Here is a 16439-nt window from a genome sequence, read left to right on the forward strand (position 1 = left end):
GATTATTGATAAAAAATAATAATATTTACTAACCATATAACATTGTTTTATTTTATTTTTAAATACATAAATCATAACTCGCCTAAGTATACTATAGATTACATTTATGTTGACTGATGCGATCATGTAGCTAAGTATTTAATAAATTTAGTGTAGTTTTATGAAATTAAATGGTGAGAGAAATAGCGAACGAGCTCTAGTTCAAATGACATAGTTTCTTCGTTAGAAATATTCTTAGGGTATACTCTGTCCTACCATACCCGCACTCCTAATATATATATAGTGAAAAAAGTAAGTGATGAACTCATAATATTCTTTTTATAAATACTTGAAATATTGATGATCATATTATTTGTAATTTTATGTTAAATTTTTTTAAAATTTTATTATTTTTAATTTTAATTTAAACTTAATTTTTTATTTTTATTTTATTTTATTAATATGTATGAAATTTAGAATAGTTGAATTTTATATTTACTTAAAAAAAATTTTATTTTTCTGCGGATAGGATCGGGTAGGATAGGATTTAGAATCTTAGGGTGCAAATAGGATTAAGGTAGAATTTAAAAAATTTTCAACTTGTAAATAGGGTTAGGATAGAGTCTAAACCCTATTTTGCTGTACCCGTTACCAACCTTATAGATAGATAGATAGAAAAAATAAAACTTGGCAATGATGAATTTCTTGAAAATTCAATGGAGGCAGGTTTGGATTATTGGTTGTATTATGTTGGTTTCAGGGCTTGAATGATTACTCAAACCATACACTCATGTCTACTAAATTAAAGATATTAAGATTTTTTTTTTAATGGTAGACATTTTTTATTGTATTATTATATGGTCATTGTTCATACCCTGACCCATCACTAAGGCCCAGGGTCCAAGTAAAAAGGCCCAACCCAGAGAGGGTTGAGCCTCTACCAGCACCGACCTTCCCCTAAGGAAGTCGGCTATCATCACGACTAGCTCTGAGGAAGTCAGGAACGATGATTAGCTGGCAGATAGACACTCATTCAAATGAGTAACTGCCCCTAAGATCTCTCAACCCACTTCCATAAGCTATATCCTAACTTCCCTAAGATAAAGGGACGGTTATCCACCTTAAAAGGCGGAACTACTTCAACGGTGGTTACTGGCTCACCACTATAAATACACTGACACCCTCAGGTATCTCTAAGTTCCAATACATTCTAAACCCGCTTACACCCTTGCTGACTTAGGCATCGGAGTGTCTTTGCAGGTACCACCCCCTTTCACTCATACCCACAAGTCGGACGGAGGCTCCAAGGCCGCGAGCCTGCAGGAAGGCTTCCCTCCTCAGACGATTGGGCCAACCCACCAAGTCCAGCCCAATAATCTCCGGTTACCCATCGTAACATTGGCGCCGTTGCCGGAGACCCGAGAGATCAACCAGTTATGGCGGACAAATCACCAGAAGATGGCCACACGGCATCTGACTCCGAGCAGGAAAATCTGGACACTGGAAACAACGACGCTAACCCAACTCCCCACCAGGAAGCCAGCGATCAGCATCGGGAAGGCACCTCTGGGTTTCAAAATCCAAAGGTAAACTCCTCGGATGGGCGAGGGTCGGGGAAAGAAGGACCACCCCATGCGACCGAGCTGTTGGGGTTAGTCCATGGCCACCAAGGTCGTTTGGAACAGCTGGAACAGGAGCTAGAGCGACAACGGGAGGCCGACCGACTTCTCAGAGAAGAGATAGAGCGACGAAGGGAGTTAGAAGAAAAACTCCTAAAATTAGAATCCTCCCTTAGAAGTCGGAACTCCCGCGGCGAACGAGAAGAGTCGCCCCTGGGAGGAGAAGACCCGTTCAGTGAGGAGATCATGAGGGCCAAAGTTCCGAAGAACTTCAAAAGCCCTGACATGAACCTCTACGATGGAACCACAGATCCGAAGCATCACTTAAGCAACTTCAAAAGTCGGATGTACCTGGCTGATGCTTCTGATGCAACTCGCTGCAAAGCTTTTTCGACTACCTTGTCAAAAGCAGCGATGAAGTGGTTCGACGGCCTCCCACCAAGGTCGGTCACCAGCTTTGAAGACCTCTCGAGGAAATTCCTGATGAGGTTCTCTATCCAGAAAGACAAAGTTAAACATGCGCCAAGCCTCCTAGGAGTTAAACAAGAGGTCGGAGAAACTCTACGAGCCTACATGGAAAGGTTCAACAAAGCATGCTTAGAGATCCAAGACCTGCCCACCGAGGCAGTCATTATGGGGTTGGTCAATGGGCTCAGAGAAGGTCCCTTCTCACAGTCCATATCAAAAAGGCACCCCACTTCCTTAAGTGATGTACAGGAAAGAGCTGAAAAGTACATCAACATGGAGGAAAACGCCAGACTGAGAGATTCGAATTGGCAACCTGGGCACCTTCCCCCAACAAAAGAGAGGGAGAGGGAGCCCAAGAAGAAGGAAGAACTTGGTCTCGATAGACCAAAGAAATATCACTCTTATACTCCTCTAAAGGTTTCCATAGTGGACGTATACAGGAAAATTTGCAACACTGAAAGACTGCCGCCTCCCAGGCCCATCAAAAACAAAAGAGGGGGGGAGTCGCGGTGACTACTGTGAGTACCATAAGATATACGGTCACTCAACTAACGATTGTTACGACCTTAAGAATGTGATAGAAAAGTTGGCCAGAGAAGGCCGGCTTGACAGATATCTCATAGAAAGGTCGGATAATCCCGGGAAGAGAAAGCGAGACGACCCAGACAGAAGAGACCCACCCCTGCAAACCCCGGAAAGACATGTACATATGATCTCAGGCGGGTTTGCAGGAGGGGGACTCACCAAGTCCTCTCGCAAGAGACATCTCAAGAGAGTCTACCAGGTCGGAGGTGAATCATCCGACCGCCCTACCATTTCTTTCACCAAAGAGGATGGGCAAGGAATAATCCCTGGACACGATGATCCAGTGGTGATTACCATGATCCTAGCCAATGCCCATCTCCACAGAACCCTAGTAGATCAAGGGAGCTCAGCAGACATCCTCTAAAAAACCCGCGTTTGACAAACTAGGGTTAGATGAGAGAGAGTTAAGAGCCTACCCCGACGCCTTGTACGGGCTAGGCAACATGCCAATAAGGCCATTGGGATTTCTACCCCTTCACACCACCTTTGGAAAGGGGGAAAAATCCAAAACTCTGAGCATAGACTTCATAGTCATCGATGTAGGGTCAGCATACAATGCCCTAATCGGCAGAGCTACCCTTAATCGACTCGGAGCGGTGGTATCCACTCCCCACCTTTGCATGAAATTCCCGACCCTAGCAGGAATAGCAACGGTTAAGGGAGATCAAAAATTGGCAAGGAAATGCTACAATGAAAGCCTAAGACTGAGGGGAAAAGGCAAAGAAGTCCACACTATAGAACTCGGCGGAGCGAGGGCCAGAGAAGAACTGCGACCACAGCCATGAGGAAAAACAGAGGAAATACAGGTCGGCCAAGAGGAAGAAAAAAATACCAATATAGGGGCCAATCTAGGGGGTTGACTAAGCTCCTAAGGGACAATTCCGACCTCTTTGCCTGGAAACCTTCCGACATACCTGGGATAGACCTCGAGCTTATGTCCCACAAGCTCTCGGTATACCCGGAATCCCGACCTGTGCAACAGAGAAGAAGCAAACTCGGCCCTGAAAGAGCCCTAGCGGTGGAAGAGCAAGTAAAGGCACTCCTAGAAGCCGGCTTCATCAGAGAAGTCAGATATCCTACATGGCTAGCAAATGTAGTACTAGTCAAGAAGCAAAATGGTAAATGGAGAATGTGTGTCGACTACACTGACTTAAATAAGGCGTGTCCCAAGGACCCTTATCCACTCCCAAGTATTGATACCCTAGTAGACTCTAGCTCATACTTGTCGTTTATGGATGCATACTCGGGGTATAACCAAATCCCGATGTACAAACCGGACCAAGAAAAGACATCATTCATCACGCTCAGGGCAAATTATTACTACGTGGTCATGCCATTTGGATTAAAAAATGCAGGGGCCACATATCAAAGGCTAATGAACAAGGTATTTGCTTCCCACCTTGGGAGCTTAATGGAAGTCTATGTAGATGACATGCTAGTAAAGACCAAGGAAGAAGTCAACCTCTTATCAGACCTCTCGCAAGTCTTCGACACCATAAGGTTACACGGGATGAGGCTAAATCCCGCAAAGTGTACCTTCGCGGTGGAGGCTGGAAAATTTCTAGGGTTTATGCTGACACAAAGAGGGATCGAAGCAAATCCCGACAAATGCAAGGCTATCCTAGAAATGAGAAGCCCGACTTGCTTGAGAGATGTCCAGCAACTGAATGGGCGACTTGCGGCCCTTTCCAGGTTCCTGGCAGGGTCAGCACTAAGGTCCCTTCCCTCGTTCTCTCTATTAAGAAAGGGATGCAAGTTTGAATGGACTCCCGAATGTGAAGAAGCGTTCCAAGAGTTCAAAAAGTTCTTGAGCCAACCTCCAATCCTCACCCGACCTCTGGTCGGGGAAGAACTCATCTTATATTTGTCCGTAGCAGACAAAGCCGTCGCATCGGCATTAATACGAGAGGATGAGGTTGGGCAGCATCCGGTATACTTCACCAGCAAAGTTCTGCAAGGCCCCGAGTTAAGGTACCACAAACTAGAGAAGTTTGCCTACTCCTTAGTAGTAGCCTCGTGAAGACTACGGCCTTACTTCCAAGCTCATACAATAAGAGTCTGCACGAACCAACCAATGAAGCAAATCCTCCAAAAGACGGATGTTGCAGGAAGAATGGTCCAGTGGGCAATTGAGCTCTCCGAGTTCGACTTGAGATATGAAACTCGGACGGTGATAAAAGCCCAATGCCTCACCGACTTTATAGCAGAATACGCAGGAGATCAAGAGGAAAAACCGACTACGTGGGAACTATACGTAGACGGATCTTCAAACAAGACAGGAAGCGGTGCAGGCATAATACTAGCTGATGAAGGGGGAACACAGATAGAAGTTTTCCTAAAATTTGAATTTCCAGCCTCCAACAATCAGGCGGAGTACGAAGCCCTGATTGCAGGATTAAAACTAGCAGAAGAGGTCGGTGCAACCAAGGTGCTGGTATTCAGCGATTCTCAAGTAGTGACCTCCCAAATAAATGGAGAGTATCAAGCCAAAGACCCGAACATGAAAAGATACTTGGAAAAAACTCTGGAACACCTCGGGCGCTTTGCGAAAACCGAAATCAGACACATAACTCGAGACCTGAACAGCAGAGCAGACGCCCTCTCCAAGTTGGCCAGTACCAAACCAGGAAGGAATAATAGGAGCTTGATCCAGGAAACTCTCCAAGAACCCTCTGTGACGAAAACGGAGGACAAACAGGAAGTCCTTGAAGTGACAGGGCTAAACCTTGGATGGATGAACCCCTTGGTCGAATACCTAAAGTTCGACATCCTCCCCAAAGAGGAAAAAGAGGCCAAGAAAATCTGGAGGGAAGCACAGCACTACACTTTGGTGAAAAATGTTCTCTACAAAAGAGGCATATCAACACCATTATTAAAGTGCGTACCGACCTCAAACACGGCTGAAGTACTAAAAGAGGTTCATGAGGGAATCTGCGGAAACTACCTCGGAGCTAGGTCACTAGCGAGAAAGGTAATTTGGGCCGGGTTCTATTGGCCGACCTTGCAGAAAGATGCCACAGAATTTGTGAAGAAGTGCCAACCATGCCAGATGCACGCAAACTTCCACGTGGCTCCACCGGAGGAACTAATTAGTATAACTTCTCCTTGGCCCTTTGCAAAATGGGGGATGGATCTGTTAGGTCCTTTTTCCCAGGTCCCAGGACAAGTAAAATACTTAATTGTGTGAATAAACTACTTCACAAAGTGGATAGAAGCGGAACCATTGGCCACTATCACTGCACAGAGAAGTCGGAGGTTCCTCTACAAGAATATCATCACAAGGTATGGGATACCTCATTCCATCACCACAGATAATGGAACCCAGTTCACCGACTCTACTTTCAGAAGCCTGGTGGCCAGTATGAAGATCAAACACCAGTTCACCTCGGTGGAACACCCACAAGCAAATGGACAAGTCGAGGCAGTCAACAAAGTCATACTGGCAAGGTTGAAGAAGAGGCTAAAAGATGCAAAGGGAGCCTGGGCTGAGGAGCTCCCACAAGTGCTATGGGCTTACCGGACGACGCCACAATCTGCCACTGGAGAAACACCCTTCCGACTAGTCTACGGCGTAGAAGCCATGATACTAGTAGAAATCAGCGAACAAAGTCCAAGGGTGATCCTCCACGATGAGGTCGGAAACATACAGGGGCACAAAGAGGAGCTCGACTTGCTCCCCGAAGTCCGAGAACAAGCCCAAATAAGAGAAGCAGCACTGAAACAAAGGATGACCACAAGGTACAACAAAAAATTCATTCGAAGAAGCTTTACCTCAAACGATTTGGTCCTGATCAGGAACGACATAGGAGTCAACAAATCGGGGGAAGGAAAGCTCGCTGCAAATTGGAAAGGACCCTACAAAATTAGTGAAGTCTTAGGAAAAAGGGTATTATAAGGTGACCGACCTAAACGGCACCGAGTTACCAAGGTCGTGGCATGCTTGTAACATGAAAAGGTATTATAGCTAAAAGTGAACTCTACTCCCTGATGTACTCTTTTCCCAACTTCATGATTTTTTTCCAAAAAATTAAAGGGTTTTTCTGAAGAAGGGTTTTTAACGAGGCATCATAGTAGAGGCTAAGGGGGCGATAGATCATTAAACCCTTAGTAGCCGTAAAAGTACCTTCCCCAAGTAAATAAAGATCTTTTTTCATTATCTCTTATAAATTCCTTCTCCTTTACTCTTCTACGAAACGCGCCGACTTAAGCTCGACAAAACGTGAAAATCCCATGAACCGACCTAGATGGTCGTCAGGATAAAACGACGAGGTACAAGTCGGTGTAAAGAGGTTATAAAAGTTGATCGTACAGAAACTCGGAAACAATCCGACTCGTAAGTCGGAAGGAAAAACCGAGTAGAAGTAAAAACGCATCGCAAAAATAACCTAAGCCATAAGAACTCAATAAAACAAAATTGAGTATAAGGAATAACAAAAAGAGATCGAAAAACCTAGAGAAAAAGGCGTAAAAGTCTATCCTAAAGTCTCTAAAGCAAAAAAGCTTAGAAAGATAGACAAACCAAAGAAAAGGTTTTCAAAAAAGATCAAGGGGACTTCAACAAATCAAAAGCAGAAAAGCATGCACACAAAAAGGTAGCTGAAACCCTTTTATACCAAAAGGGATATCTTTTGTCAAATAAAAACCCTTATCCAACAAAGGGCAGTTATAAATACTTTTGTTTACGGCCATAAAAGGCCAATGTCAAACTACCACTACCAACACAAATATAAAGAGTTTTAAAAAAAGGGGGGACCCACAGGCCAGGCCCCCATATAGCCAATAAATGTTTAAAGAAGAGTAGATGGATCACCACCAGATTCAGGAGGAGTAGTCAAAGCGCCATCAAGACCAGGGAGAGAAGCATCCATAGGAGATGGAGAGGAGGCCGGCAGAACCTTTGAAGAACTCGGAGCATCCTTTGGAAGAGGAGGGGACTCAATAATTCTCTGCCCCCGAGTCTTCAAATCTGACTCGGTAACGACCTCGGGAGCGGGGGGATAAACTATGGCACCATCAATAACGACCTTGTCAGGATCCAAAGGAGAAAGATCCAGGTCGGGAGCAATGACTCCGACCTGCTCCTTAAAGATCCTCCAGGCCTCCTCAGCCCCCTCAGCAATAGAGTCCTCCAACTCGGTATAGGCTCTCCGAGAATTCAACAAGTCCTTCCTCATGGCCACGAGATCCTCAAATAAGCTCGAGTAGCTCTCCTGCGCTTTCTTTCTCAAGCCCTCCTCCATGTTGCACTTGGCTTGCAACTTACTCTCCCTCTCCCGAAGCCCATCCCTCTCCTCTTTTAGTTTGGCGACCTCCTCCTTCAACCCCTTCTCATGTTCTTGATATAAAAGAAGTCTCTTCTCCAGCTCTTTAGCCCTCGAGGATGAACCAAGAGAGCTAAGAGGAGTCTTTTCAAAAATATCAAGAAACTTGGTGCATACCGCTGCCGACCTGATACTCTTCTGAGCCAGAATAGTGAGGTGGTTTCGGACAGAAACATCATCCAAGCCTATACGAGCATGAGGATAGATGTACTTCCGGATAAAATCAGGGGCATCCACTTTGGCCTCACCTTCGAAAGAAGAGCTAGGCTCTAAAGCCTTGCGCTTCTTCCTCTCTGGCTCAGGGGAGGATCGGGGGGGGAGGGGACGGCTGAGAAGGAGCAGAAGAAGAAATAACAATAGGTTGAGAAGGGGTCCCCAAACTTCGAGAAGAAGAGGAAGGAGGAGGAAGAGAGGAGCTAGTTACCCTGGCGCCGCCAGTCCTGGCACGGGACCTCGCTTTGGCCTCCTGGACCCTCTGGTAAGACTCATTGGAATTCTTCCTCGCCATCTCTGTAAAAAGAAAAAGCAGTTAGTAAAACAAGTCGGTAAAGTTCAAGTCGGCAGAAACAAGTCGGAAATAAAATAGATAAGTAAAAGCTACCTAGTTGCGACTGGACAAAGGAAGGCGACCCCTGGAGAAACTTTTTAGTATCCAAGTATGGGGCCCTCCCCCACACTTCTCGGAGGAGCCCCACAATGGCTGCTTCCACTTCGTCCAGGTCGTCCAGACCATATTTCTCACAGGGGGAGGCCTCCAACCAATACAGAGAAAAGCGAGGAGAAGAATTCTCATCCAAGAAAAAGGGGTGGTGACCCTCTACAGCTTGAACTTTGAAAAAATAATTTTTGAAGTCGTGGAAAGATTCATCAAAAAGGGTGAAAACCCTCCGACCTTGTATAGCCCGGAAGGACACCCATTGTTGCTTGTTATTTTGCCCACTAAAGGGCTTAGTCATGTGGAAGAGAAAAAAGAAAATCCTCAAGGAAGTCGGAAAGTCTAAAGCATGGCTGATAAACTGGTAAATTTTCAGAAAACCCCAGGAATTGGGATGAAGTTGGGTCGGTGCAACACGACAGTGGCATAAAACAGCAATCTCGAAATCAGAAAAAGGAAGAAAGACGCCCAGACGGGTGAGCATGCTCTCATACATATAAAAGAAATGAGGGGCTGCCTCTGAAGCCCTCCCAAAACAGACCCGGTCTTCTGGATCCGGGGCAAGCAGTTCATACTTCGGCTCATCCTCGTCAGAGGTGCAGAGCCGGTGACGAGTGCGAAGATCAGTAATAAAGTCAGTATCAACCCAAGGTTCCTCCCCCAGGACTGTAACATCAACCCACTGAGCAAGACTTTCTACGGAAGACATTTTTTCTCTCTCTAAAAATGGGTTGGTAAAACCTACAAAGGGAAAAAGAAGAAAATCAAAAACATAGTCTCTAAAGGGGAGTACGGAATCAAACAGAAGCCTACGAGTCAACTTCTCTATCTAAAAGCATGCAAACAGAAAGCACGTAGCAAAAGAGAAGAAGGAAAGACTAACCTTTATCCGGAAATAAGGGATGAAAGCCTTCAAACGCAAGAATGCTTCACGAACGAATGAGGAGGAAAATTTGAAGAATCGCAGAAACGAAACAACGAAAGAAAGGCAAAGCATTTATAAACACGTTAGGGGCATAATGGTAAAAACGGAGCAATCATTAACGAGTGCACCGTTACCAAGGTAATTAATGCCTGCGCGAACCTCTAACGGACGCGACGTTCGATTAGACGTAACCGTGAAAACCAAAAGTCACGAAAAGTCACGTCGGTTCCGCAAAAATCACGTCGGTTCCTCCACACATCGGCTACGACCCCGAGTAGAATACTCAAACCCAACTCTAAAAAAGAAAATTGGGCTCCAGTAAGGGCACTGTTCATACCCTGGCCCATCACTAAGGCCCAGGGTCCAAGTAAAAAGGCCCAACCCAGAGAGGGTTGAGCCTCTACCAGCACCGACCTTCCCCTAAGGAAGTCGGCTATCATCACGACTAGCTCTGAGGAAGTTGGGAACGATGATTAGCTGGCAGATAGACACTCATTCAAATGAGTAACTGCCCCTAAGATCTCTCAACCCACTTCCAGAAGCTATATCCCAACTTCCCTAAGATAAAGGGACGGTTATCCACCTTAAAAGGCGGAACAAATTCAACGGTGGTTACTAGCTCACCACTATAAATATACTGACACCCTCAGGTATCTCTAAGTTCCAATACATTCTAAACCTGCTTAACCCCATGCTGACTTAGGCATCGGAGTGTCTTTGCAGGTACCACCCCCTTTCACTCATACCCACAAGTCGGACGGAGACTCCAAGGTCGCGAGCCTGCAGGAAGGCTTCCCTCCTCAGACGATTGGGCCAACCCACCAAGTCCAGCCCAATAATCTCCGGTTACCCTGATAAATATTTAAATTCAAGCAAAACATTTCATATGTAGTAACTTGCCTAATTTGTCAACAAACTAGATGGGGTTTTATTATTAGGCAAACGAAAAGTATATTAAAAAAACAGACTAAATATCTTTTAAGATTATTTTTAAAAGATTAAAGGTTTGTTTGAGAGCTATTAAATCGATAAAAAAGATAACTTTTAATGATTTTTTTTATTATTTTTTAGTATGTTTGGTAAATTTTTAATAGTAAAAGTAAAAGCACTAGAAAAAAAAATAAGTTATTTTATCTTAATCTTTCTAAAATCAAATTCAAGTTTTAATTACACTTAAACTACTTTAAGCCTAGAAATTGAAATTATTAAAAATTTAAAATACTCCTAAGTTTAAAACTATACCGCGAGTCCCTAACCCCCTCCTATTTCAATTTTCAGTCTCAGTCTTCCCTTTCTCCTCTAGTCTGAGCTCCAGCAGTGAAGGAATCCTCCCGTCGAGCAAGGCGCGCCACAGTGTCTCCAAGGCTTCTCAATCGCGCCGCCAGGTACTCCCCAGGGTCGTGTTGTTGGTGTCATTCGCCACCTTTGCGTCTGCCTCGCCACCGCCTTTGCCGCCGTTCCTTATCCGCTCTGCTCTTTTCTTCGGAGCTATGCCTCTGCTCTCCTCTCTTTCTCTCTCGACTGTCGCCGTTCTAGCCAGATAGGTACAAAACCTTGTTATTTTTTCCTTATTTGCTAGTTAATTTTTCTGAAGTTCAAAGTTGATAATTCGATATAGCATTTGTTTAAAATTATTCTAATTTTAAGTAATTAGTTAGAATTTGCCCTCACCACATACTGATGTTTTTGGAACCTAGCACATCATCAAGATAATGTAAAACAAGAACTCAACTTAGCATTTGTTATGTGAATTGCTGTTGCTATTGTTATGTGATCTGTGATCTGTGTTGCTGAATTCAACTTTCAATTTATAATTTATAATGCAGCTGGAACAGAGGACATCTGAAGTTCAAACCAGCTGGACAAAGAAATTGTAGCTGACTAAACCAACGCTTTAAATTCCGCAACCGCCATTTTCTTACAGCAAAATCCTTCGTTTTACTGCACCCTTCAACTGGGGCGATGTCTTTGTCAAAAGAAGCAGACTCAACATTGGGTTACCTCACGCTCAAGGACACGGAGGTGAAGCTTCCACCGCCAACGCGGGTCAAGAACAAGACACCTGCTCCGATTCAAATCACAGCGGAGCAGATTCTCCGGGAGGCTGGGGAGCGGCAAGAGGCTGAGATCCGCCCGCCAAAGCAGAAGATCCCCGATGCCACTGAGCTTGGCGAGTACCGCCTCCACAAGCGAAAAGAGTTTGAGGACTTAATTCGGCGTGTGAGACGGAACATTGGCGTGTGGATTAAGTATGCACAGTGGGAAGAGTCTCAGAAGGACTTCGAGAGAGCACGCTCTGCTTGGGAGAAAGCACTGGAAATTGACAACAAGAACCACACCCTTTGGCTCAAGTATGCAGAGATGGAGATGAAGAACAAGTTCATCAACCATGCGCGAAACGTGTGGAACCGCGCTGTCACCCTCCTACCGAGGGTCGACCAGTTATGGTACAAGTATATACATATGGAGGAACTGCTTGGCAATGTTGCTGGTGCCAGACAGGTATTCTATGAGTGAATGAACTGAATTAAATTACTCACACATGGATTACAGTTTATATAACATCACACTTTATATGTCTCTAATGCTACTGCTGCATAAGTTGAAACCATTAATAGCTAACAAATATTACTGATTATATGAAGAGTAAGTAACTTGACCTTTCACAATGGCAGGTTTTCGAGCGGTGGATGAAGTGGATGCCTGATCAGCAGGGATGGCTCTCTTACATCAAGTTTGAGCTTAGGTACAATGAAATTGAGCGAGCCAGGGGGATATTCGAGCGTTTTGTGCAGTGCCACCCTAGGGTTGGGGCGTGGATTCGGCATGCCAAGTTCGAGATGAAGAATGGGGAGGTGGCAAAGGCTAGGAATGTTTATGAGAGAGCGGTGGAGGAGCTTGCTGATGATGAGGAAGCTGAGCAGCTGTTTGTTGCTTTTGCTGAGTTTGAGGAGAGATGTAAGGAGACTGAGCGTGCAAGGGGTATATATAAGTTTGCTCTTGATCATATCCCCAAGGGGAGGGCAGAAGACTTGTACCGTAAGTTTGTGGCATTTGAGAAGCAGTATGGTGACAGGGAAGGGATTGAGGATGCTATTGTCGGAAAAAGGAGGTTTCAGTATGAGGATGAAGTGAGGAAAAATCCGTTGAACTATGATTCATGGTTTGACTATATACGATTGGAGGAGAGTGTGGGCAATAAGGAAAGGATCAAGGAGGTGTATGAGAGAGCTATAGTCAATGTTCCTCCTGCAGAGGAGAAGCGATTCTGGCAGCGATATATCTATTTGTGGTTTGTTTGATTCGAATAACTTTATTCCTTAATGTGTTTTTATTCGGGATTTTTACTTTTTTCATTTGCCCCCTAATATTTGCCATTTGTCTGTGTTACTTAGGATTAATTATGCACTCTACAAAGAGCTTGATGTTAAAGATGTGGATCGAACAAGAGATGTATACAGGTTTGTGCCTTGTAGTACTGAAGTTCAGAAATTAAATTTGGAATTCTTCTAAATTTCAATATAATGTTCGCATCTGTTTGTGGCTCTTGCTTCAATTTATAAGTTCTTATAATAAAATAAAATTGCTCATAAATTTCGTAATTTTGGAATTAGTGAATAGGTGGACTCAAGTCTAAAGAGAATGTGTTACTTCAATTAGCATATGTACTGCATTTAAAGTATCTTATGTGCTTCAAGATACTGTAGACTCAAATAGATTCAATTTTGAACCCTATCAAATTGATTGGTTGGAGTCACCATGATAATTAGCTTTATGATATAGCATAACCTTGTCTAACATATAATGATTTGATTTGGATAATGGTCATAGCACTGCAATTTCAATAATTATGAATGAATATAACATCATCTGTGGTATTGAAGCCAAACTCCAGTGTTGATCTTTTGTATTGTATATTGACACTGCTGCTCCTCTCTGTGGCTTTCTTTCTTATAGGGAGTGTCTCAACTTGATACCACATAGCAAGTTTTCATTTGCAAAGATATGGCTTCTAGCAGCCCAGTTTGAAATACGTCAGCTGAATCTCAAGGGTGCTCGACAGATATTAGGAAATGCCATTGGAAAGGCTCCAAAAGACAAGGTAATATATATGCTGATGTAAATGCAATGATGTCTTTTTATTGAAGCATGGTTATCTTACACAGCCCTGCTCTCTGGACAACAGATTTTCAAGAAGTATATAGAGATAGAACTGCAGCTTGGTAACATAGATAGATGCAGAAAACTATATGAAAAGTATCTGGAGTGGTCGCCTGAAAATTGCTATGTTTGGAGCAAGTATGCAGAATTGGAGAGATCTTTATGAGACTGATCGAGCTAGAGCAATATTCGAGCTTGCAATCGCTCAACCAGCATTGGATATGCCTGAACTATTGTGGAAGGTACATTTATTGCCTTGTACCAATCAATGCCTAACCATTCTTGTTATATCATTCTTTCATCATTTCTTTTCTCTTATGTATTATGACATCTTATGTAATGCATACTTTTTCTAATATGCTATGTGCATTTTTGTGCTAACCTGTCTATCAATTTGTGATTTCAAAACAGGCATATATTGACTTTGAGACTGCAGAAGGTGAATTTGAGAGAGCAAGAGCGCTTTATGAAAGGCTTCTTAATAGAACAAAGCACTTGAAGGTATGGATAAGCTATGCGGAATTTGAGGCAACGGCAATAGATCAGAACAGTTTAGACTTGATAGAAGAAGAGCAAGAGAGGGAATGCCTTCAGCGTGCTAGAAGTATGTGATCCCGATGCTTTTGTTGTTTGTTTATTCTTTGATCTGAAGTGGAATGATATCCTGATTCACTCTACTTTTGTTTCGTGCTTAAATCAGGGGTGTTTGAGGAAGCTCTTAACTACTTCAGATCATCAGCTCCGGAACTGAAGGAGGAAAGGGCAATGCTATTGGAGAAATGGCTCAACATGGAGGCTGCTTCTGGCGAGCTTGGTGATGTTAGCTTAGTCCAATCTAAGCTGCCGAAGAAGCTCAAAAAGAGAAGAAAAGTTACTACTGAAGATGGTTCTGCCAGGTTTGTATTTTGTTACTGTCAATATTCTATTTTTGTCATTCTGGTTATAAAAGCCTTTACTAGATTTCATATTAACTCCTGTTCTTTTGATTTGGCAGAATTGGGGAATTCATCGACTATTTGTTCCCTGAAGAAACTCAGACGACTAATCTTAAGATCTTAGAAGCTGCATACCAGTGGAAGAAGCAAAAATTGTCTTCTGGCGAGTGGCGACAACTGAACTAACAATATTTTCATCTTGTCTTGTTTGTAACATGTATATATATGTTGGAGTGATTAGGGATGGGTTATTGTTAAAATCAAAACTGTTGAATACTTTTACCTATCAAAATTTTTAAAAAAGATATAGCTAGTATTAAGTGCTTGTTTAGGCGTCATTATTTTGATAAAATAAGATCTTTTTATAATGAAAAAGATCTTTTTTATTTTTTAATGTGTTTGGCAAATTTCTAGTAGTAAAAGTAAAAGTACTAGAAAAATCAGAAAAATATCTTTTTTGAGATGTAATTTACATTTTTTTAAAAAAAATCTTTTTTCTTAAAAAAAAAAGATGTTTTTCATGTAATAAATAAACAAAAAAGTACTTTTATATTGTTATACGAAAACATAATTCATAGATAAAAAGATATTTTTACATGAGATACTCAAACATAAAATTACTTTTACTTTTTCATAAGTTTTTTTAAAAAAATATAACTCGAAAAAAGATCATTTCTTAAAAACTCACCCAAACAAGTCTTAAGTATTAACCCTTAAATAAAATAAAATAATTAAGTCAACCCCAAACTAATAAGTCACCAATTCCACTATGTAACCAACAAAGATTTTATCAACTTCTGCCAACTCTTGTTTATGATTGTGTTTAATGTAATTGTCTTTGTGGATGTGTTTAATAGAAATGTCTTTTCTATGGCTGTGTCTAATGAGAATGTTTTTGTGGATGTGATGGAAATAAAACTTAAAAACAACACGCTTATGGCAATTACCAAGTAGTTACCTTCTCTCTCTTCCTCCCTCTCCTTCTCTCTCTCCCTCCCTCCCTCTCCCCCCTCCCCTCTCTCCCTCTCTATCGTTAACTAGCAAATGGTCAAGAATTTGAGATAACTCCACCTATGTTACACTTATGGTACATAGCCGGTCCCAAACCCGGATAAAGGAGGGTTGTGTTAGGTCTTCGACAATCAACATAAAAATTTAGTCAAATCTTCATGACATGAATCAAAGACGTTATTGCGCTAAAGCTAGGTCATTGCCCGGAAGCAACACGTTGTATGGCTCGAGTACAGTGTCAAATGAGCAAAGGCCGCTGCATTGCCCGGATGTAGTGTTAAATGAGCAAGGGTTCCCGCGTTTAAGTGAACGGACGAGGGTAAATAAGCTAGTTCACAAAGTAAAAGGTAAAGGTCGAAACGACAGAAGGTTAAGATTTGGGACATGGAACATAGGCACTCTAACAGGAAAATCCATGGAGGTGGTGGACACCATGACAAGGAGGAGGATTAACATTATGTGCCTACAAGAAACAAAATGGGTTGGTGCGAAGACTAGGGAGTTGAATACTTCCAGATTCAAACTTTGGTATACAGAAAATGTGAAGAATAGGAATGGAGTGGATATTATTGTGGATAAGCAGTGGAAGAAGGATGTAGTGGATGTCAAGAGGGTGGAAGATCGGATCATCTCTATCAAACTTGTGGTGGAGGGAGGTACTTTTCATGTGATTAGCGCCTACGCACCGCAAGTGGGTTCGGACGAACAACACAAGATAAGATTTTGGGAGGATCTAGAGAGTTTGGTCTAAGACATACCTTCGAGAGATAAGATTTTCTT

At 42.8% G+C, this 16439-nt stretch overlaps 1 protein-coding gene across 1 annotated transcript; it reads left to right on the top strand.

The window, feature by feature from the left end:
* LOC107626040 (crooked neck-like protein 1) lies at positions 10801-14973 on the top strand. Its single transcript, XM_021116394.1, is given in 10 exon segments — positions 10801-11096; positions 11379-12054; positions 12228-12844; positions 12948-13013; positions 13510-13654; positions 13739-13875; positions 13877-13955; positions 14125-14317; positions 14414-14609; positions 14708-14973. Coding segments are annotated over 9 exon segments (2100 nt in total). The 5' UTR covers positions 10801-11096; positions 11379-11514; the 3' UTR covers positions 14835-14973.

This window comes from Arachis ipaensis, chromosome B02, assembly GCF_000816755.2.
Source record: "Arachis ipaensis cultivar K30076 chromosome B02, Araip1.1, whole genome shotgun sequence".
NCBI classification, from domain to species: domain Eukaryota; kingdom Viridiplantae; phylum Streptophyta; class Magnoliopsida; order Fabales; family Fabaceae; genus Arachis; species Arachis ipaensis.